This window comes from Acanthopagrus latus, chromosome 21, assembly GCF_904848185.1.
Source record: "Acanthopagrus latus isolate v.2019 chromosome 21, fAcaLat1.1, whole genome shotgun sequence".
Classification (NCBI taxonomy): Eukaryota; Metazoa; Chordata; class Actinopteri; order Spariformes; family Sparidae; genus Acanthopagrus; species Acanthopagrus latus.
In genome coordinates, this window is record NC_051059.1 from 22,094,870 (window position 1) to 22,116,044 (window position 21,175).

The 21,175-nt window shown below is 44.0% G+C and overlaps 2 protein-coding genes and 1 long non-coding RNA gene across 6 annotated transcripts in view; 2 read left to right on the top strand and 1 right to left on the bottom strand.

The window, feature by feature from the left end:
• LOC119011217 overlaps positions 1-5,392 on the top strand; it is a 19,964-nt gene extending 14,572 nt beyond the window's left edge. For both annotated transcript variants that reach the window (XM_037084159.1, XM_037084158.1), the window contains one exon: positions 67-5,392. In XM_037084159.1, the coding sequence (XP_036940054.1) occupies positions 67-1,918 (1,852 nt within the window). In that variant the 3' untranslated portion in view covers positions 1,919-5,392. The remainder of the gene's footprint in view (positions 1-66) is intronic.
• stk11 (serine/threonine kinase 11) lies at positions 4,852-20,421 on the bottom strand. Of its 2 annotated transcripts, none has more exons than XM_037084160.1 (11): positions 20,247-20,419; positions 18,435-19,404; positions 12,416-12,499; positions 12,131-12,220; positions 11,665-11,797; positions 11,139-11,275; positions 10,120-10,247; positions 8,852-8,909; positions 8,531-8,724; positions 6,478-6,708; positions 4,852-5,622 (listed from the first exon to the last, which is right to left on the bottom strand). In XM_037084160.1, the coding sequence occupies exons 2-10, from the start codon at positions 18,716-18,718 to the stop codon at positions 6,500-6,502; spliced, it is 1,317 nt and encodes a 438-aa protein (XP_036940055.1). In that variant the 5' UTR covers positions 18,719-19,404; positions 20,247-20,419; the 3' UTR covers positions 4,852-5,622; positions 6,478-6,499. The 2 variants fall into 2 exon arrangements, with proteins under 2 accessions (XP_036940055.1, XP_036940056.1); XM_037084161.1 differs by lacking the exon at positions 4,852-5,622 and adding an exon at positions 6,360-6,402 and having other exon boundaries at positions 20,247-20,421.
• Positions 6,697-11,194, top strand: LOC119011219. 2 transcript variants are annotated; one of them, XR_005072138.1, is made up of 5 exons: positions 6,697-7,566; positions 8,581-8,786; positions 8,978-9,076; positions 9,312-10,095; positions 10,766-10,886. It is a non-coding gene; the product is annotated as an uncharacterized LOC119011219 (long non-coding RNA). The 2 variants fall into 2 exon arrangements; XR_005072139.1 differs by adding an exon at positions 11,109-11,194 and having other exon boundaries at positions 6,708-7,566; positions 8,978-10,095; positions 10,766-10,924.
• Positions 20,422-21,175: the final 754 nt, after the last annotated feature.

Here is a 21,175-nt window from a genome sequence, read left to right on the forward strand (position 1 = left end):
CCCATGACTTGCACCATGAAATTCCCAGAATTGCTGTTTAACCGAGTGTTCCCCCCGTCTGTGCAGGCAAAAGCTGGAGGCCATGGTGGAGGTAGGTGGTAGCAGCGATCTCTGCTCTCCAACCAATGTTTGTCACACCCAGAGCCAAGAGGAGGCCACCGTCAATGGAACAGGAGTGGAAAGAGAAACAAAGTTCTGCGTGGTTACGAGAACAGAGGAGACAGAAGTCGAGCAACAGTCGGTAGAAGACGACGATTTGTTTGGGGAACAACAAGAAGCCGCCATACAGGAAAGGTTCGAGGACATGTTGAGGAAAACTAAAGACACAAAGACGGACCTCGTGACATCAGATGTGAGGACAAAGAGCGAGGCCGAGGTGGACGACGGAGATGAGGTGGTGTTGGGAGCGGAGGCCAGAGGAAGGGCCGACTCAGGCTCATCGCTAACCTTCATGATCCGCCAGGAGAGCTCGGAGGCTCCTCCCTCCCTGTACAGAGACATCTGGAGCCTGCGAGCCTCTCTTGAGCAGTACGCTTCCTCGGACCAGAGCAGCACAGATCGGGAGTCCGTCCGCAGTGATGCCGACAGCGTCTCGTCCCTCGGTGGCGCAGGAGCTCGCTCTGGCCTGGAGAGCTGCTTGTCCCAAGACCTGGACGACGAGCCTGACGGAGAAGTGGAGGGAGAGGTGTCGGAGAGGGGAATCAGAGGGGCGTCAGCTGGGGACAGTGACATGGGAAGTGGAGCTGGAGGGGAGATTGAGGCAGGGAACCGTAAGCTCCTCCAGATGGACAGCGGCTACGCCTCCATCGAAGCACCATCTAAGGCTCCCGAGGAAATGAGGCTTTTTGGGACTCCCGGAGCTCCTCGAAGTAAGACGGCGTCTGAGAGGAGGCTGTTCTTCACCAGCTCTGGGAGAAAAGGTTCGGTGTGCGAGAGCATCGAGGCCAAGCTGTTCCAGGAGGAGCTGGAGGATGAGATGACAGACAGCACAGAGACGGAGGAGAAGCCGAAGGTGAAATCTAAAACCGGCAGCCAGTCCATTACCCTTCAAGATCCATATCAACTTCTGAAAGGCCTTCATCCTCAGAAACCTCCGGAATCACCGTCGCAGCCGATGTCTCCGCTGATCAAGCCGATCGCACCGCCCTCTAGTCCCCACCCACCCCGTCTCCGCCGCCGCGACTACAGCATCGACGAGAAGACGGATGCTCTTTTCAACGAGTTCCTCCGTCATGACCCGCGCTTCGACCAGCAGGATTCTCCGCTGCGCGCCAGGCACAGATCCCGAGTTCACCTCCGGAAACAGTGGCAGAGACACAAGCAGTACAGCGACCCGGGGTCAGGCGCTGGGGGCAGGTACTCCCCATCTTTGGAGAGGCAGAGGTTCACTCCTCTGCGGAGAGGCGACAGCGCCGGCTACCCTCTGGACACCAGGTACCACAGCACACTATCACGCATCGCGAGTGCTGCAGATGAAGAAGCCAGCGAGGTTGCGGCTTGTGAGGAAGCGGCCAAAGAGAGCACAGAGAACAAAGACCCGTCGAGTGAAAGAGCTGCGGGGGACGCGACAGGAAGTACAGCCAGCACAACCTCCGAAGGCGCCGACGCAACGAAAAGCCGCGCAGAGTCGACGGGCGAGGACGACGACTCGCCAAAAAGGGACACAGAAAGCACAACTAGCCCAACTCTGACCACTGTGACCACACAGAGAAACCACATGGATCCGAGAGTCGACAACAGAAACAACAACAGCAGTCAGGCGATTTTATCGGAGAGCAGCCTGACAGACAAGCTGGTCGTGTCGGTGGAGGAGCGGCTCTACGGCGGACTGCGCAGCTCAGAGAAGCTCGGCCAGGGAGGAAGTGAGCGAGCGCTCACCGTGTCTCACACGGCCTCACCTGGCTTCAGTCCCACATAACCTGTAACGTGTCATTCATCAACTTTATTTCAGACGTCCATGGACGACAGACTCGGACGAAGCACTTCTAAACATCATCACGTGTTAGGAACTTTGTCCCTTACATTTGGACAACTGATGCACCAAAACATATAATCCTTGAGGACTGAAGTACCTTCTCGACGGCCAGTCTCTTCCAGCGTCTCCATCCAGACCTTAATTTCCACTGTGACACCATGTGACATGTGATGCCCCTTTTTATTGGTAACCCTTCCTCAAAATCAAAAAAAAAAAAAAAAAAAATGCATTCTTTACATAGCTTTGAAAATATAGACCCATCTTTAGAAGAAAAAAAAAAGTATTTTCAGACTTAACTGTGAATTTTCAGCATGCTACTGTATGTCCAGACAACGTGTATGTGAATACTGTACAGTTTTATCTTTGAAAACAAAAAGCACTTTGACGGGAAGAAAGATGATGATGGAGTTTGTCGCCCATTTTCCCTCATTTGAAGAAACCCACATCCTCCTCAAGTGTCCTTCTTGTTCACCATGACGGTAAATGTCTCCATGAAAGCTTCGATCGGAAGCTGACCATATTAAAAAAAAAAAAAAAAAACCCAAAACAAAATCATAATCATTCTTCCGTGCTTGCCTCCCTCTTTCATTAACAGCCTACCATATCAGCAGATCTGGAGAATTACGCACAGCATATCGTAGTAAAGAAAAAAAAAAAAACAGAAAACAGATGGGATACCCTGACTATACAGCCGACACAGCAGTTGAAAACACATGCATAAAGGATTTTTATACTCATATGTCATCTATTTTTATAGGATTTCTGTTAGTCATCGTTCCTGTTATTCGTCACGATTAAAAGGAGGTGGTATCCAGGAGTGTTGTATCACTGCTGGGACTCTGTTGAGGGTGAGACTGACAGATGATACTTAAATTGACTGACACAGGAGCCTCTCAGGCTTTCAGACAGATGGTCCAGTGACAAGAGAGTCGAGGCTGTGAAAGCAGGAGGTTTAGCTCGATGGCGGCGGCACCGAAATCCAAGCAGAGTAGGATGTTTTTATTCCGTATTACTGAAGAAAAGAAGGGCGATATTCTGTATTTTTCTTACTGTCAACAAATGCAGTGAAAACACTTAATTAATCCCACTGAAAATGCTTCATGTAGCATCATCTCTTTATCATTGATCCCCATTGTTGTCCAGTGGTCAGTAGAGCGTATACCTCTGCCAAGGCCAAAATGTCCCCTTTAATTCAATCAAGCCTACCATAAAACATCGTAAAGAGATAACCACTGTTAAAAACATGTTTAAATCCAGATTTTTTTTGTAACTCACTCACAGATGACAGCCATATCTCACAACATTAAAGAAAGTGAGAAAAATAATCCTGCATCTGTCTATTTATCAGGATCGACACCGAAAGTGAATGAGGTCCATTCGGGGGAATGAGACCCATCCTCCATCCAAGTTTTGGGGAAATGTGTTGAGTAGTTTTTCTGAATTTCTGCTGACAAACCAACCAAACAGATCAACAAAAGGGACATGGGTGAAAACATGACCTCCTTGGCAGAGGTAGATATGTTTCTTCATGGCTACAAACACGGCAACGCAAGTTTAATTTAATCTAATCTCTCATACACTGTTTCTAAAATAAAAATGTTTTAATCCATAGATGAAAATAAAGCTATAGATATACGCCGTTTATTCCTATTAGAGTAATGTTTGATAAAAATAACAGTGCCGAACTGTTTTAGAATAAAAATGAGTACAAATAAATCATTTGTGATGCCTTTCTACATAAACATTGTGAGACGAACACCTCGCTGGTTTTGAATTCATGAGATTTCTTGATATAAAGAAAATACAGAATATTGCCAGCCTTACCCTCCAAGTATTATTCTACATATAATCCTGTCTTGACATGTTAAATTCTAGTGATCCCACAGGCCAAACAGCTCTTTTCCCCGCATGGTAACGCGTCATTCAACCTACCCTCACGTCAATAAGAAAACTGCTGCATGTTATAACGTGTGATGACGACTGTCACCTGGGAAACTGCAGTGGTAGGTACAGCTTGTTCCTTTTCCTTTCTCATGGTCTTGAGTTTGAGCTGCAGCACACGTGTGTGTATCTTATGAAACTCATATCTTTGTCATCCATGGTGAGCCATCTGTTTTATTGTAAAACGAGTAGTGCAGAAAATCCAAAACGTCTTGCAGCCTTGACAAAGGCGAGACCTTTGCGGGACCAACTGAGGCACATAATTCATTTTGGACTGAACATTTTTCTGAATAAAAAAAAAAAAAAGAAGGAAAAGAAAAAACACACTCACTCCCCTACGCATGATTTTATAATGTGATTCATGATCTGGTGATGTCTTGTACTGTCAGAATGGAAGAGCAAACGTACAAACTAATCACACTGCTGAAATATTCTTCCTAATGTGAACCATCTCTTCGTCCGCACCACATTTCTCCTCGTGTCTCGGTGAGCGGAGCCTTTGTGTCGACCTTGCTGACGTGATAAGCGCTGCTCCCTCCCTCCCTCAGAGTTGTGACTCACCTGCTCTCTGATCTATTCCCAGCGAGGGGCTGATGATGGGCCTGGCTGCGTAAGAGGGGGGGGGGGGGGCTCCCGCTGATGTGATCGGCACAACAAAGAGCAGCACTGGAGAACAGGCGACCGGGCGATTGTGACGGCACACCGCCTGCAGCCGAGCGGCACTGGCTCTTGATACTCTGGGGTGTCTGACTCTAAAACTAGCTGCAGCCATCAGAGGAAGACGAGTGTAGCATTCCCTCAACAATATAACCTTGTGAAGGACACTCGAATAATAATCGACTATGAAACACGACATAAACCACTGGAGGTGTTTTTGCATTATAAAAATGTGCTCAAAACCAAAGTTGAACAGAAAGGATCATCCAACAAAACAGCCTGTTTGGGACATATTTTATATAAATAATAATTAAAAAATATTCATTGGAAAAAAGAAAAAGAAAATAAACCTAAATGGAAATCATAAATCCCCAACAGGTCAGCGGTGGATCTCAAGGCTTCAGTCGATCAGTCTGTCCACAAACCAAGCACGTTCCCTTTCGTTCAGCTCTGTACAGCATGCAGTTTCTTATGTGGGTGGTAGTAGAGTACTATCATAATTATTCTCATCATAGATCTAAATATAGAATTATTCATAACTTTTGTCATTTTTTTTTTTCCTCTTTAATTTTTTTTACACATCACAATGTGTCTTAAAAACTGCCATTAGGGTTCTGTAAAAACAAAAGGTAGTCAAAAGAAACAGAGGGTGGATGGGTTGGTTGGTTGGGTGGGTGGGTGGGTGGGGGTACACGGGTGATGGTGTTCATAATGTCCGGTGCAACACTTGGCCCTGCTGAGAGGATGACGGGATGAAGTGGGGCGATGACTCGATGACAAAGCTGGATGACAGGAGTTGAAAGAAAAGAAAGAAAGAAAGAAAAAAAAAACAGAAGAAGAAGAAAAACACCATCTTCACAGCCAGTGCCTCAGTCTCAGAGCAAAAAGAACATTTCATGCTGTCCTCCTCCTCCCCGTCACTCATACCGCATCTTCAAAAGACTCTGCAGGCCAGTGGTCCAAGGGAGGTATGGGGGCATTAACGTCAGCAGGTTTCTCCCACAACTGTGAGGACTCCGGACATAAAAAGGACGGGGGGGCAGATCAACCTGAGAGGGACACAGACGGAGGACTTTAACAAGACATTTGGTGGATTTTTGTTTCATCTCATCACACACACACACACATCAACAAGATTACAAGTTAACAGCGTCACGGGAATAAAACGAGAAAACTACTAATTGGAGCCGGTGCTGTTTTCTCACCCCGACAGAGTGAGAATGAGAGAGACAAACATCCCACAGCCCACTTCATCTCATCCAGGGTGAGTCATCGCCTGAACAAATTAATACACAGCATCTCCTCTGCAGTGCATCCATGACAAACAGCCTCACACTGCTCATGAGTGGTTCGTATGTGCGAGAGATTCAAAGAGCAAACTGTGGGTGGTAGCGGGGAAATGAGGAGGACAACCTGTTAAGTTTGAGTGTGTGTGTGCGCGCGTGTGTGTGCTCGCAGCATAAATCTGCCCCACTTCTGTGCCTTGACGAGCCCCTGGACGGTTACAATCTTGACAAATCCTGACAGAGAACAGAAAAAAAAGAAACATGCTCCAAAACCAGACCAGTCCAGATCTAGTTTTGTGACTGTAAAGGAAACCGCCCATGTGTTTGCCTGGGGAGTGGTGGTGAGTCAGAGCACTGCTTGCTGAATATCAACACAAATCCTCCCCCCCTCCCTGGTTTCCTCCTCTTCCTCCTCCTCCTCCTCCTGCCCGATACTTATCTCTACATCTCTCTTCTGTTCTAACGCATTCTCATCTCACCCCTCTGATCTTTTCATCTGGAGCTGCTGCACCTGTTCTCGTCTCCATCTTTTTCCTCTTTCTACTGTGAAAAAAAAAAAAAAGGGTGTCCTCTAAGCACAACTCAGTTGGAGTTTTTGTCAGCAGTCTGCAGACTCACCAGGTGGAGGAAGGGGAGGGGGTCATTGCTGTTTGCAGGTGGAGAGCTTGCGGATCTTGCTGGCTGTAGAGACTCCTTTACGCGAGGGGTTGGACGAAGAGGAGGATCGGCGCTCCGCTTTGGCCTTGCTGTTCAGCGTCCCGCCCTCTGTCCCGTTCACACAAACTGGCTTGGCTAGAGCTGGACTGTGGTCTGCGTGCCCCTGATCGTGATCTTCCTCGGCCACTTGTCCTGCAGAAAAGAAAAGAAAAAAAAAAAACACACCTCAGGCTTGTGAGTGCTGACTTGACAGTTGCCTTACTGAGCACGCATGAGGTAACCGCACGTTTACACTATGAGTGGCAACGTAGATGTGAATTACCACGGACCTGCTGCTGTGAAAACATGTTTATTTTAAGAGGGGACCTTTAAAAGCTAATTCGTCAGCATCAGCGGCAAAATGTCAGGTCAGGCAACCATGAGAAAAACAAGAGGAACACTAACCTACAACAACAGGAAATCTGCTGAGTGAAAAACAGGCCCCAACCTTAATGCGACTTGCTCATTTCCAGTGAAGCAGTGTTTGTGTGTGTGTGTGTGTGTGTTTGTGTGTGTAGCTGGGGCCATGAAAAAAAACTTGAATCGAGTCCCCGCACTTCATAAACAGAAACACTCAGGAGAATATTAACAGGGGTGAGATGTTAAGAAGAGAAACATCAGGTCAAGCTGTTGTTTCATTTATCACACACTCCTTTATTTCATTCATTTGGAGCATCCTACGAGCGACAGCGCTCAGCATGTGTGGGAGTGAACCCTGGAAAACCATTCATACTCCCACACCAAAACCAATTTCAACCCGACTATTTTTAGTTCACTTCATTCACATTCCACGGCTCCGTTTGGTTCCTATGTGGGGCACCACTTCTAGATACCCGACACAGACTGCAGCATTTATTATTACCAGCTGTTGCCTAGCAACAGATAAAGGATCTGAATTCTGTGGGGGGAAAGAAAGAGATAAAAGAAGAAGAGTTGGGAAACAAATTAAGTCGAATGGAAAAGATGCCGTCATTACCTATTCACCCCAAGGTCACTGAACACTCTGGAAAGGTTCGTACATACAGTTCACGATGAGAAACATCTCTGCATTGTTTTAAACTACATTAAGGCCTGATGAGATGTCCTTTATCAGTAATTAAGTTAATGGTACAGTGGGTTTGTGAATGGGGACGTCATCTTTCTACAGATAACTGTCGTCAAGAAAAATAAGCAACAAGCATCGTTGAGATTGATGCAACAGCTGAACAAACTGTCCATGTACAGAAAATATTTGCCTCTTTTCACTTTCTAGTGAAGAGCAGAAACTATACTTTCATAGTTTTTATTAAAGGCATTAGCTTAGTGTTGGTAAGTCACAACAGGCTTTCTACTCGACTGAAGATTTAGCACTTAACAAGCTTTTACAAGTACCTAAACCGAACATTGGCTAAATGATGCAGTTGCACAAAATTAGGTTTACAGAATTCCTTCACACCACCAGCAGTCAGTATGTGATGGCACTTTCTTTTATTTTACCAGCTGTTCATATTAACTTTGATCGAATGTTTCTATCATGATTATTTTACGCCTGCTAATTACGATGTAATTAGTATGAAGTGGTGGTTTAACCTCTAATACTAAAATAAATCTGGTTTACATGAGTGACTGTGCAGATGAGACTTCAGAGAGGAAGTGGTTTGATGTAGAACTGCAGCTGCAGTTTGAGCACGTTACTCTGTAACACTGTGTAAACTGTCCTTGGGACTTGTGAAAGGCGCTATAGAAATCCATGCTATTATAATAATAATAATAATAATTATTATTATTATTATTATTAATAAACAATGTTTCCTCTGTAGTGCATTTCTCAGACAAACAATTCGGTGTCATCATACAAAAGGAGAAAGCAGCAGCCATTAATCCCCTGGAAGTTAAAAGGAAAGAATAGAGGGTAAACATAAACAATAAAAAAGACATTTACTAATCACAGTTTAAAATGAGGCCAACTATAAGAATGGCCAGAGCGGCTGCTTACCTGGCACTGTGAAGTCCTGAGTGTATATGATCTCGTCCTCTCCATCGTAGAGCTCGTCGTCGTCCTCCTCGGTGTAGCCGTGCAGATCCTCCAGGTAGGGCACCACCGTCATACTCCGCCAGGGATCCCTGCTCTCGGCGCTGGCAGGGATGGGCACGGGAGGCTCAGACGGAGGATGTTTCTTACGCACCCAGCTGGAAGGGACAGAAAGTGACAGATCAGCCTGTAGCTAAGCTTTCTAAAACGCTCACTGCAGGTCTATTTCTTTCTTTTCTTAAGTCTGCATATAAGATGTTTGATAGGATATACCAAATCACTCACTTGTGTTGTCTTATGTTCTGTATGGAGAACCTCTTTGCAGGGTCATACTCAAGCATTCCTGAAAAACAAAACCATTAAAAACGTCAATTGAATTGCAACCATTGCGATCAATTTCTCCACTCACAGCTCATTCTGTTAAGTGTTCAACATTAACCGGCGGCCACAGCAGCGAGGGGGGAAAAGCCGACAGCAGACAGACTCATTCAAGAACTTTAATTAATGCAGGTAATAATCTCATTCATCACTGTGTGTCACAGCATCCTGCAAAGCTCGAGGGGTCAATGAGGTACAGTAAGGAAACATCACTATGAGTAGCATAACAGCTGTAGCGATGTAATGAAGATTTTGTCCCTTAATTATAATTATGTGAGCTGAATGTGTGGGAAAAGCAGAATGTCAGCGTGATAAGGCAGCAGTGATGCAGCGCCTATCCACACCTAATAATGTAATTGTCTCCCAGCAGGCAGAGAGGGGCAGCGTGCAGAGTGCTGATAGTAGTGCTGCGCCTGCTGAAGGACACCTTTTGTGGCACTGGGCTTATTTTAGACCATGTAATTATGGACTGACTATCTCTTAGGTGCTGCGTCATCACACACAGACGTCACACTCTCACACAAAATGGGGGGGTTGGAGGCCTGGCGAGTTAAACCAGCACCAGAATGTGGCAGCATTTTTCTCTATTTATGGCGAAACAATCAATTCACTGTGACTGAAGTGAGATAACAGATAAAACTGTTAATAAGCTAGAACAGTAATCACTCAGCATCACGCAGGCGTTTGATTAGTCGGTCCAAACATAATCTCCCCAACATTCTCTCTGGATTTTGCAGCCATTCAGCCGATTATCGGTTTCACTATAAAAGACTCTCGACTGTTTCTTTTGTTTCTCACGAGTGGCCGAGGCATTGCAGCATTCCACTTGGGAGAAGCAAAGCCTGACTATGAAGTGTTTAGTATTCTGCTGCTGGCCTCAGATCAATGGAAACTACGTCAACAGCTGGAGGGATTTCTACAGTTTGGAGGAAGCCTCGAATGCTGAGAAGTCACGGTGACTTTCGATGTCACAGCACCACCTAGTGGACGCACACGGGAAAGATCTTTATGTGGTTTATTACTGCCCTCACTTCACACACGACCAGTTCCAGCTTTTCTGCCTCCTTTTCTGTCAGGCAACACAAACTAGGAGCAAACGTTTTCACACCAGTCATTGGATTAATACTACACTGCACCGTGAATCAGTTTGGGTACGTGTATGTAACCACACTCACCTCGCAGCAGGTCTGACAGCAGGGGTCCACACTCCTCAGGAATAGTGTAGTCTCCTTTTCCAATGTTCTCAAATAGCTTATAGATGTTGTCCCCCTCAAACGGATACAGACTCGTTGTAATGTTGTATCTGAATGGATTGAAGGGCAGTGAACAAATACTGTGAGTGAATCGCACACCGGGACACTGTTAATAGTTACACATATTTAAAGTTTCAAGTCCAGTTGCCCACGATATTAAGTTTAGCATTACCATGACCTTCACCAGCATTTTCCATTACTAGTTTAACCGTGCCAAGTGGAGCAAAGCTGCGACAGGAAAGGCCTCCAAGCGGGCTGCAGTGACATCTCACAACCGCAGCCAACCATTGATATCCCCCATAAAACAAGAATGTGTTGCCATTTATGAGATTCATGCCTGTGCAGGAGACATCAGAGAAAGCTGTCTCTTCTTTTGATGTGTCTTGGTGTTCAGCTCTCAGTACTTCTGTAGCTTCTAACCGAATCTCTCGGTCTCTCCTGCATCCGCTTTGTCCTGCTTTATCTTGTGTCATGTCACTGCTGATAAAAAACCCAAGATGTCCTGACTCTGATGTTTTAGAGTAAAAGCTTTCAAATAACTAACTAACATGGGAATTTTGTTGTGAAGACTTCACAGGAAATGAAACGTCTTCATTGCAGAATCAGTGTGTAGATTTTCGAGCAGCGATTCTTTGATAATACTGCAGGGAGGAACAGTGTTCACAGCCACTCCTACGCCACTATTCAAGACAGGCGCATCTTTGGTTGAAGACACTCCATCAAGCAGGTAGTTCCCCTGTTGTAATGGAAATGCAAATCCCTGCTTTGCCGATTCAAGCCGGGCCAGCACATGCATATGGAAAAGCCCCATAACAAAGAACCTTTTTCTCTATGACCACTTAGCAGATCTTCCTTTTTTGTAAGTGGGCCTTTAAAGTGGCACAAAATGTAAAGCATTCTCTCGCTTTTAGGATTGAAGCTGTGAGACTGTAACTACTCACAGTGTTACTCCAGCAGACCAAATGTCCACTTTAAACCCTGAAAAGGTGTCCAGTCCGTTGGCGATCTCTGGAGGCTGGAAGGCCGGAGAGCCCTGACTGGTGCGACATGTGTCATCCTCTGCAAATGGGTGAAGGGCCTAAAAAAATACAGAGCGAGTGAGATAAGTATGAATGTTAGTTTGTATTTCTCTGCATCTAAAACCAGAAATAAAAATCATGAGAACAGAACAGACAGACATGTTACACTCATGGACATTTATGGTACGTGGATAAAGGAATCCATGTGTACACAATGAATATCGATGTATTGAAGCTTTTGAGCAAATCCATCAACAGTACTTTCTGCTGATTCTGTTTTTGTGTATATCTGCGCTTACATACTGCAAACTATCAATTATCACTGTATGGAAATGAATAAAAGAGGAATTAGTAAATGTTTGGTTTACTGAAATTATAAAATAAATAAATAAATAAAACTCATAGGCCCCCAGAGGCCAAACACCATCATGCGGCAGTCTGAACTCACCTCTGCTACTCCCAGGTCGGAGATTTTAAGTGCCCCGTCTGTGGTCAGCAGCAGATTCCCTGGTTTAATGTCTTTGTGAACTATTCCCTGGCTGTGCAAATATTCAAGGCCATCTAAGAGTTGGCAAAAGTACCTGGGGAAAAAAAAAGAAAAAGAAAGGGATTGCTGATGCAATAAAGAAAGAGGAATGGAAGTCTTCCACACTACAACAATCATCATGTCAAACAATTTATCACCGTGGTGAGAATAACCTCCATCACTTAGTCACTTAGCTTCAGTGGCTTCCGAGCAATGACTGGACATTTATACAATCTATGGTCAGTTATTGAAACAGTAGAGGCCCTGCAGTCTTGGATCTAAACTTGGCTGCAGAGAGACTCATACTAAATATAGCAAAGTAAGAGGAAAAAAAAAAAACAGGGAGAGAGGGAGAGGAGTGGAGAGGGAGAGAATAACAGAGACTTACCCGTGAGCTTGAAATACTGGAAACCTTTTTTCTGGGACGCTGTCCAGCATTTCTTGCATCCCACAAACGCAATACTCCATCACCATATACGTAAGTCAGGAGTCAAGGGGATTTGCCAAACCAAACAAACAGATCCTTTAATAAAGAGCCCATTATAAACCTGGTAAACATTTGGGCATAGAAACAACCTTCACAAACACCAACCCTTAGCGACTAAAACCATTAAAAACATTTAAAAAAAAAAAAACAAAACTAATTCACACTCTGTTAGCAACTGAAGGATATATTTTCTGCTTCTCTTCATTGTAGAGCACATCCACCAACTGAATCACATTCTTGTGTTGGAGTCTTCTTAGCAGCTGAATCTCCCTATAAATGGACACAAGAACAAAGAACATGCAAAAGGTGAACAAAGGGTGTGATGTATAATTTAATACTGGCCCTGCTCTGCTTTGAATGCAGGCTGAACGGCATCATATGGCACTGTATAGCATGAGCACACAGGTGTTACTGATTTCATTACTGGCATTTCTAATAATCTGTTGATCAGGAGTGATAACTGTTGGCAAATTAAATCATTCTGAGTGCTTTCTCTTGATGTGAACTAGTAAACATAAACCAAATCAGATAAATCAAGAGTAAAACAAATGAGCGACTCTTCTAAGATGAGCTGTAGAAAACAGAATTGCTCTCGTGATACTGTAAGACTTGATATTGCCTGCGTGCAGCGGCAGTGAATTACAAAAGTCTTGTAAAGACAGATAACCTGACAGTTCACCCCTGCTACTCGAGGGGAGGAGGTTTAAATCACCAGCATGGCAGACTCCAACCCAGGAGACTCCACATTCATCAGAGAGCCGCGAGTGAGGACACTAATGAACTTGGATCTAAGGTGGGAAGAGCACGATGTACAAACCACAGACTTCCCCAGGCGTACAACCCATATCCACACACGGAGGGAAAAACTAAGGTCCCGTCTCTCAATTAGCGACGAGAATCTGGTGATTAGATTCAAACATTCCCATTTGTCTCGCTGCCACGTTCACATTACTGCCGTCTAATGTAATCAGCAGCAATCACATTAACCCTTTTAGATTACAACAATAAAAGGCTATCACATACTATTCTCAATGACTTTCATTAAGGCATCGGAAGATTTGAAAATCCAGTAAGTATCTTTTATCGTATAATGGCAAGATACACTTTCACTTTAGTTAAAACATTTTTTAGAAATAACTTTATTTTTGCTGCCTCAGATAGGGGACACATTTCAATTCAGTGAACGTCCTTTCTCATGACAGGGAGCAGAGCTAGACGGTGGTCACGGAGGTGGGAGGGCGATTCCACCCATTTAAGGTTTTCGAAAGCTTGTTAAACTGAGTCGTGTTGACTTTTTTTCTTCCTTAAACACAATAAAATTCAAAAGGACAGCACTGCAAAAGAATTACATATTTTTATATATTTTCCTCCTCCAGCATCACAGTTAGCCGCACCACGCCAGCTGACTCTGACGGTCCTGTATGACAGAATCAAATATTGGTCTGTGAATATATCCAGAATCAGGAAGGTTAAAAACTTTAATAGGTTTCTCCCCAACCCTCCCATAAAAATATGATTTATTGTATCACGCATTAACTGGTCAAAGCTATAAAACCAGTGCGTCTGTGCAGAAGAGAAATCGCAAGTCTCCTACAGCGCTGAAACATCCTCTGTCTTCTTTTTACTTCGACATAATCTCACAAAAAAACACTTTGTAGCTGTTCTGTCCCTTATCACCCCTTCAGTCTTTCTGCCTAATCCACAACTGTGCTTCTGACGAATGGACATTCTGGGTAGAGTCAGCTCCTCGCTTGCACACAGACACACACAGTTACTGCTGCATCACTGTACTGATAAAAATAAAACCACACTGTGATCAAAAAACACGGCAGGCATAAAAGAGCAGCCTCTTTTTGAGATGTAAATCGAATGTTATTCAGCAAATGCAGATGACATGTGGCAAACCAAGCCGCACCTGCTTCATGGCTGGTATCCATAAAAACAAATCATAAAGGAGGCGGCGCTGCCACTGAGGCACAGTGACTGCTGCAGTCCATCTGCAGTCTCCGAGTTCAAATGTGCACCGTAGGACCTTGTGCGTTCAAGGCCTGCAGACTGCAGAGCTGAAAGGATTTCAGCACTCAGCGATATGGCAGATACTCTGGCACATAGTGGCAACATAAACAACTGATCACAATCTGCACTGTGCTGCTCCAGAGTTAGCGTCTAGTTCAGTGTGTGTGTGTTTGTGTGTGTGTCCATGTGCGCTCCTGTCATTCCAAACAAGGGCACGGCATTCTTGGGCTGTTGCCGTAGAAACAGGAGTGGCATTGCTCAATCAGTGCCAGTGTGAGCATGCTCATCCCCATGGCAACCCTGTAAAAGCAGGAAGTGTTTGGCGGACAGGAATGCTAAACAGGGGCTGACTGGTTCAGGATGAAGGCTACTATGGCATCCACTCACAGACGGGCCCTCACAGGCTCCAGGATCCAGCCTCCTCAGGCTGGGAAACATAAGGCCTCGGCCAAGGGAGACAGATGTAGAAGCACCACAGGAAACACAGACAAATCAATTTCACACATCAAGGAACACTGCTGTGGTCTTATTAACGCAAAACCAAGCAGTCTACCACTGCAGCGCTGTGCTAAAAATATAAATACAGCTTGGATAAATTTTTTTTTAAAAAGTAGAATTACCACCTCACGGTTGTCTGCTTATGCCATGCAGTCACATTGCAACTGACATCCATGTCTGTCTAGACTCATAAGAGATGAAGTGAATCCTTTAATAATAATGGAATAATTTCCGGTGAGAAACACACACTCTTGCCCGAAGAGGAGGAATACAGAGGACTGACAGAGTGCTTAGTCTCAGAGTGCAGTGATGATCGCCTGAAGCTCAATATCAGCAAAACCAATGAGCTTGTGTCGGGATACTGCTGTCTGTCGTGTTGGTACATTTTCTTGTATGTGTTCACATGTTTAACCAATAAGTTAATTTTCATAGAACACAAAGAGGCTTAAGATGCTTCACATGTGCCAAATCTGACAGCACTGAAGATCTCTACATCTCTGGCGTCACTTCAGCATCCAACCAAATGTGAAGAGTGGTCACACACTGATCTGATCCTGAGGAACAGTCCCGAATAATGTATGACATTTGACCTTATGATTATCAAATGTTATCATTTCATCCTATTCAATATTTGTGTGAGATTTTGGAAAGATCAGTATGTACATTTATAAGTTATTGACAAAAATGTGTCTTGTGAGGTGCAGTGACAACTGACCACCAAATTGAAAAAGTTCTTCCTTCAGTCCACACAGATGTTTACGCCAAATTTGAAAAAGATTCCCCGAAGGCGTGCCTGAGATACCACGTCCACGTTCTGGGACAGACAGGCAACCTGAAAACATAAAGCCTCTGGCCAGACCTGTCACCGGTGCGGTGGCTTAAAAACAACACAGCTTTGACAGGGGTAAAAGCGTGAACGCCGCTCCAGAGGAACCACGCTGTCGCCCAGGGGAAGATAAAAATCATTCATCCTGAATGTTGGGGACAAATTCAGGATGACAGAATAAAAAAGGATTATTGTGTACGATTAATGTGTATGGCAGCACAGCTAAGAACAGGTGGGACTGGGACTAGTTTTTCTATAAAGTTGTTCCCTAGCTGCCGTTCACTGCCTGGTGTTTCTTAAAATCATAAAATATAAGCTATATAATAATAATAATAATAATAATAATAATAATAATAATAATAATAATAATAATAATAATAATAATAATATAAGACTATAAGCTTTCATCCCCTTTGCGTAAAAACTTGGTGTCTCCTGTGTCAGGAAATACAACCTTGACTCTATGTTGATAAGTCAGAATCAGCTTTGTGCATATAAACCTGGCAGATTCTCATCACTGACTGTTGAAATGCTGCTCAACCTGTTGGGCAACATGAGGACGGTGACTAAACAATACATTTTAAATTGAGGCACTTATTTTGATCTAGCTGAGGACATGACTCCTCCAGGACACTAATGTAGTTGTTTTTAAGTAATTCATGTGTAGCTATGGAGTCGTTTGTCTCCCTGGTTAAATAGCCAGGTATTTCTCAGATTTGCTCTTTTCATTTTGCCTTCTACCTTCACGTCTGGCCAACACTAACCATCCACCAACTATCACGCAAGATTACTTTCAACAGTTGTATCCTGCACAGTATGTACAATAACCCTGCTGCGTCTGAAAGGCCTCGTCAGAAGGATTTTAATGACTGTATCCAATGTCATGGAATAGTGTAGATGTGAATATTTTGTAGGAACAACAAGTAGTAAACAAAAATGCACCACTGGTTCACAAATCCACATTGTTTTTCATACGAAGACGCCATGTGGATTTGGTAAAACTTCAAACAAATTTAGTAAATATGTGTTAACTGCTTTTACTGAATGTATTTTTTTTTATTGTCAAGCCGTTTGCAGTTAAGTTAGCTCTGTCAACACAGGATGTGTTTCAGCAGTCTGAAGAAACACACTTATTTTTAATTCAATCCAACATTTGAAACACACTTCGCATAGCAGCTTGTGAGTCACACGCCTTAATGTGACCTGAAGCGTTGTTTTAGGCTTTTAGTCTATTTCCTGACCCCCAACTTCATCTTGTTAATAAATGTTGGATTGGACTGCTGGAGCTCTAAAAACACTCCTGAGTGCAGGGCAGTATATGGCTAAAGGGATCCGCTGTATACGCTGATGGAGGACTGCAGCTGCTGCTGTCGAGCTGCTGACAGGCTGCTTTCAGTCCCAAATAATTCTCGACTAAGCAGAGGAAATATGGCATTTCTCAAAGTTCTTAAAGTTGTCAATGTTAGAATTGTTAACACAATATTCTGGATAGACTTCAGCAACGTCAGGCTGGACACCTGACAAACACAAGCAACTGCAAACCTCAACAAAATTATTCTTACTGAGCTGTCACCGCGGTATTTTCATCCTTCTCTTGCTGCAGTTTTTACTGCGGCCTTAAAACACGCCATCTTGCTGCTCTTCTTTCTCTGTGCGAACTCACTTTGACAGTTTTCTAAAAGCTTCCTCTATAATTAGCGCAGGCCCGCAGCGAAAGACTGGAGTAATATTTAATAAACTACTGTGTGATTAAAACTTCTGATACTCATCAGGAAACTGGGGATGCAGAAAAAAAAAAGTTTGAGTATAAAGACATGACAGCCAAATCACAGAGGCATTGAGACGCTTTCTGTAGTGAAGCACCAGCTGTGTCAGCCAAGTTTCTCTCAACCTTCATCGATTACAGCAGCTACATTTCTGGTCCAAGTGATGTTTTTAAAGCTGGGTCATTGCAAACAGTTGATAATGACTCATTCACGTAAGTGCATGAATGTGAAGTGTGTCCTGCTCCTTGTCAAGTTATGATTTCGCCACGTTGATATTGTGACACAGCTCTACATCTGTGTGTAAAGGCTGAGACTGGTCACCTTATCACAAGTGTCACAGCTATCATAACAAATTATTATCTGATTTGTTTGAATAAGAACTAAACCTCAACACTTTTGATTACCAACTGAATGGCATCTGCTGCAATGAGCGCTGAAAGCTGTCGAGTGATACAGAGAACGCAGAGATGCTTGTCAAACTCAATGAAGATATGAAACCTTCAATCAGAATACGTTAGAGATGAGATGCAGTGTAATGCTGAGCTCTGCTGTGTAGAGGGCAAGTCATCAAAACTGCATTATTTTGGTTTAGGCACTGAAACGTGGACATTGTTGCTATTTTTCCAGAGCATAATTAAAGATCATGTGTCAAAATAGGAGAAGACAAAAACCCTCCCACGACCGTTCAATTATCAAAAACATTTGTGGAAATTTCAGGTGAAATATTTGAACTGTGGGTCAAAGTCCTGTTCAGCACAGAGGGTGATGGTTTAATAGAGAGTAGAACGGCCATGAAGGGCCGCTGAGGGACAATCATGTGAAATTGTGTTGACAGTTGTCAGATTCGTTTAAATTTCAGTGGGGCGATTCAAATTAATTATCTCATATTACGATCAAGGATTACAGTCAAGCCTATGCTACTGAGTCTAAGGAGGATGACTGACTGTGCCTAACAGAGAGAGCAACTGCAACGTACCATGCAAAAATCACAGTGTACAGGTGAGAAGTGAGTGACACTGGTGTTATGACTTGAACTGTCAGGGTGAACAGGAAAGTGGGTGATAAAGGATTTAAACAAAGGTGAAAAAAAAACCCTTACTTTTTCACATTGGCTTCTCCATTAGGAATCCTCCTCAGCTTCTTCTTCTTCAGTATTTTTACAGCCCTGCGACAAAGTGTCTCTGAGTCCAGCATCTCTTTCACTTTGCCATAAGATCCCTCCCCGAGCAGGTCTCCCATCAAGTACTTTCCTATCAGCTTTGCCCTCTTCCTCCGGGGCTGGTAGATCACCTCTGTGGAGTCAATGCGGTGAATGAAGGTATCCATCTCCATCAGTTCATTTTCATTTAGATAGTCAAGATGATGCAACTCGCCGGTACTCATGGCTGACAGTTCAGCCGCTGCAGCTTAAGCCTCTTGTGCAAATATATTTGCAAATAGCTATAATTGCTGCTGGAGAGTAAATCCACCCAGAGCCTCGCAGCTCTGAGCCGAGTATTTTAATTCCACAAGATGGAATACAGGTGAATTACAAAATACTGAACATGGGAGAGGGAGTAATCAGGCCTGAGAGCTGAGGGATGAGGTGAGGGATCAATCCCACTTTGTAAACATTAGGGCTCTTTTTTTACTCAAGAGGTGCAAACAGATGTGAAAACTTGTTGGGTCCAGTGCCAAGTTAGTGCTTTAAACTGTGCATTTTTTTCTTACTACATCAGTGACAAGTGCAGTTGAAAAGAAATTAGAAAATTTGGATTCTACAATTGTTAGTCCTCTCCGCGTAACTCTAAATCACCTCTATATTAATTTAATACCATAAAGCCTCAGGTAGAGGCAACCAGTCCTGGTTCAAGCCCATACAGCACAGCATTTTATGTCAAAGGTCCATGCTTCACAGCATCGCTTTCCTCAGGGCTCATATGTGAACAGCTGGACCGAATCAAAGCACAGAGATCAGCCAAGAGCATGCAGCAGTGTCAGCCTGGCTCCCGGAGGTCGCCTGAGCCATCCAATGTGTCCAACCGTCCTCAGGTGTCCTCCATGCCACCACAGTCCCTGCTGTCTGATTCCTGAAAAAAAAAGAAGTGTTTAATACATTAATTTAAAAATACATGGACAGCTGAACCAAGTGTGCTGTCTTGGTAAACGATCTGTCAAGACATCAACACTTGACCGGTTAACCTTACTGGGTTTCAATTCTGCTTTAAAAAAAAAGGTTCAAATTGCACATGAAGGCACCATCATTGATACAAGAACATTTAAAGCACATTGGCTTTAATAAACAGAGCAGTATGCATATTAGAATTAACACTGCTCAGTTCTAACAAGCATGTCTGTCAGTGTTGACTACAAGCTAGCTGACAGGCTAAAATAGCACGTCTGCTTGAATGAACTATGCTAGCTTGCCAGCATTAACTCACTTTGTAGCTCCTCTGCGTGCAGACCTTCGTCCGCCACCGCAAATAATAAACTCAAAAGCCTGCTTGAAAACAGCGGCAACTAATGTATTATAGATGATGGCTAACAGCGAACACATGGGGAGGATAACCGAAACGTCGTCACACAACTGTGGCTAGCAGTGCTTGTGCAGCGACAGCTAGCCAAGTTTGCTTTCCTGACGTTAAGATTAGCGTTAGCAAACTTCAGCTCATTTACCGGTGGAGCACAGGAAACATATAGGCGACGGGCATTGTTTTCTCGGTGTGCAGCATTTAGCTTACCTAAAAGCGAAACCGAAAATCGGCTCTAAAATCTAAAACCAGCCCGGGACACCAGAGAAACAAACCACATACAGTCAGCTAACGCAGGCTAGCCGGAGTTGCGATCGCTAGCAAGCCGTTCAGATTCCAATGTAAATCGCTAGCTAGCTAGTTAACAAGCTAACTAGTTAACTCCTCGCACCGGCTCTCACCTTAAATCCGCATGAATCTCGTCTCCGTTGGCAAGGTTCTATTTCCTCTTCGTGCACCCGTCCTCGGTGAAGATGAAAATCCCCTCGGCTTCAGCAGGATATCAGTTGAATTCTCTGACTCTTCGTGTTACTCTTGCCACTCAGGTTGTCGCCATCTTGTTTACCTCCCCCCCACCAGAACTCCGCGCGGACAGCCCATACGTTAATGCGTCAAATCAAACTTTCTCGTCCTCCCTCCCTCCCTCTCTCTCTCACACACACACACACACACACACCGAGAGTCCAACAGAACCGACAGCAGGGGGTCCGAGCAGGAGTCCATTCAGCCTCTGAAATGTCATCAAGCTCATTGATGTATATTGGAATTTAAAGGACATTAACACAACTCTCTACACATTTGCTGTGCGTCATCATCCAGGTGTTTCTTAATAATCACTGATTTATTACGTCACCTGTCACCTTATAGACATCAAACATTTTTTTCCCCCCACAATGCTCTGTGCCTAAGTGTGAGATAAAAATACAAAATATTATTCATAATGAAAAAAAATATGCAGGCTCCTAATAATAAATTTGCCCAACAGGTCAGTCAAGTAAGAAAACCTGAGCACTATTTTGCATCTCAACAATAATAATTAATATAATAGGTGCCTGGCTCTCCTTGTGGCCCCCCTGCTAACTGCTCTTCTAACCGTGCAGTGCATCTCCTGGTCAGTCTGCGCTTCTGCTGTGATCTCATGACCGACAGGTGAGAGTGAAACAGAACTGTTTCATCTATTTGTAGTGAGATGAAGGGTAACAGTGTAAACATGCATTCATATTTGCTCTGCATTAAATTCAACTTGTACTTTCCAGCGGCAATATGTGGTTGCGATGCCAATTTATAATACAATACAATGCCTGGCTCATGGGTCAAACAGGGTGGCTCG

Bases quoted from the DNA above. Each gene is read 5' to 3' on its own strand.
- stk11 (XM_037084160.1), bottom strand. From the start codon at position 18,718: ATGAGTACCGGCGAGTTGCATCATCTTGACTATCTAAATGAAAATGAA. The intron at 12,500-18,434 runs GTAAGGGTTTTT...GTCCATTTATAG, and splicing joins GGAGAAGCCAATGTGAAAAA to GGAGATTCAGCTGCTAAGAA. The intron at 10,248-11,138 runs GTGAGTAGTTAC...CAATCCATTCAG, and splicing joins TGGTCTGCTGGAGTAACACT to ATACAACATTACAACGAGTC.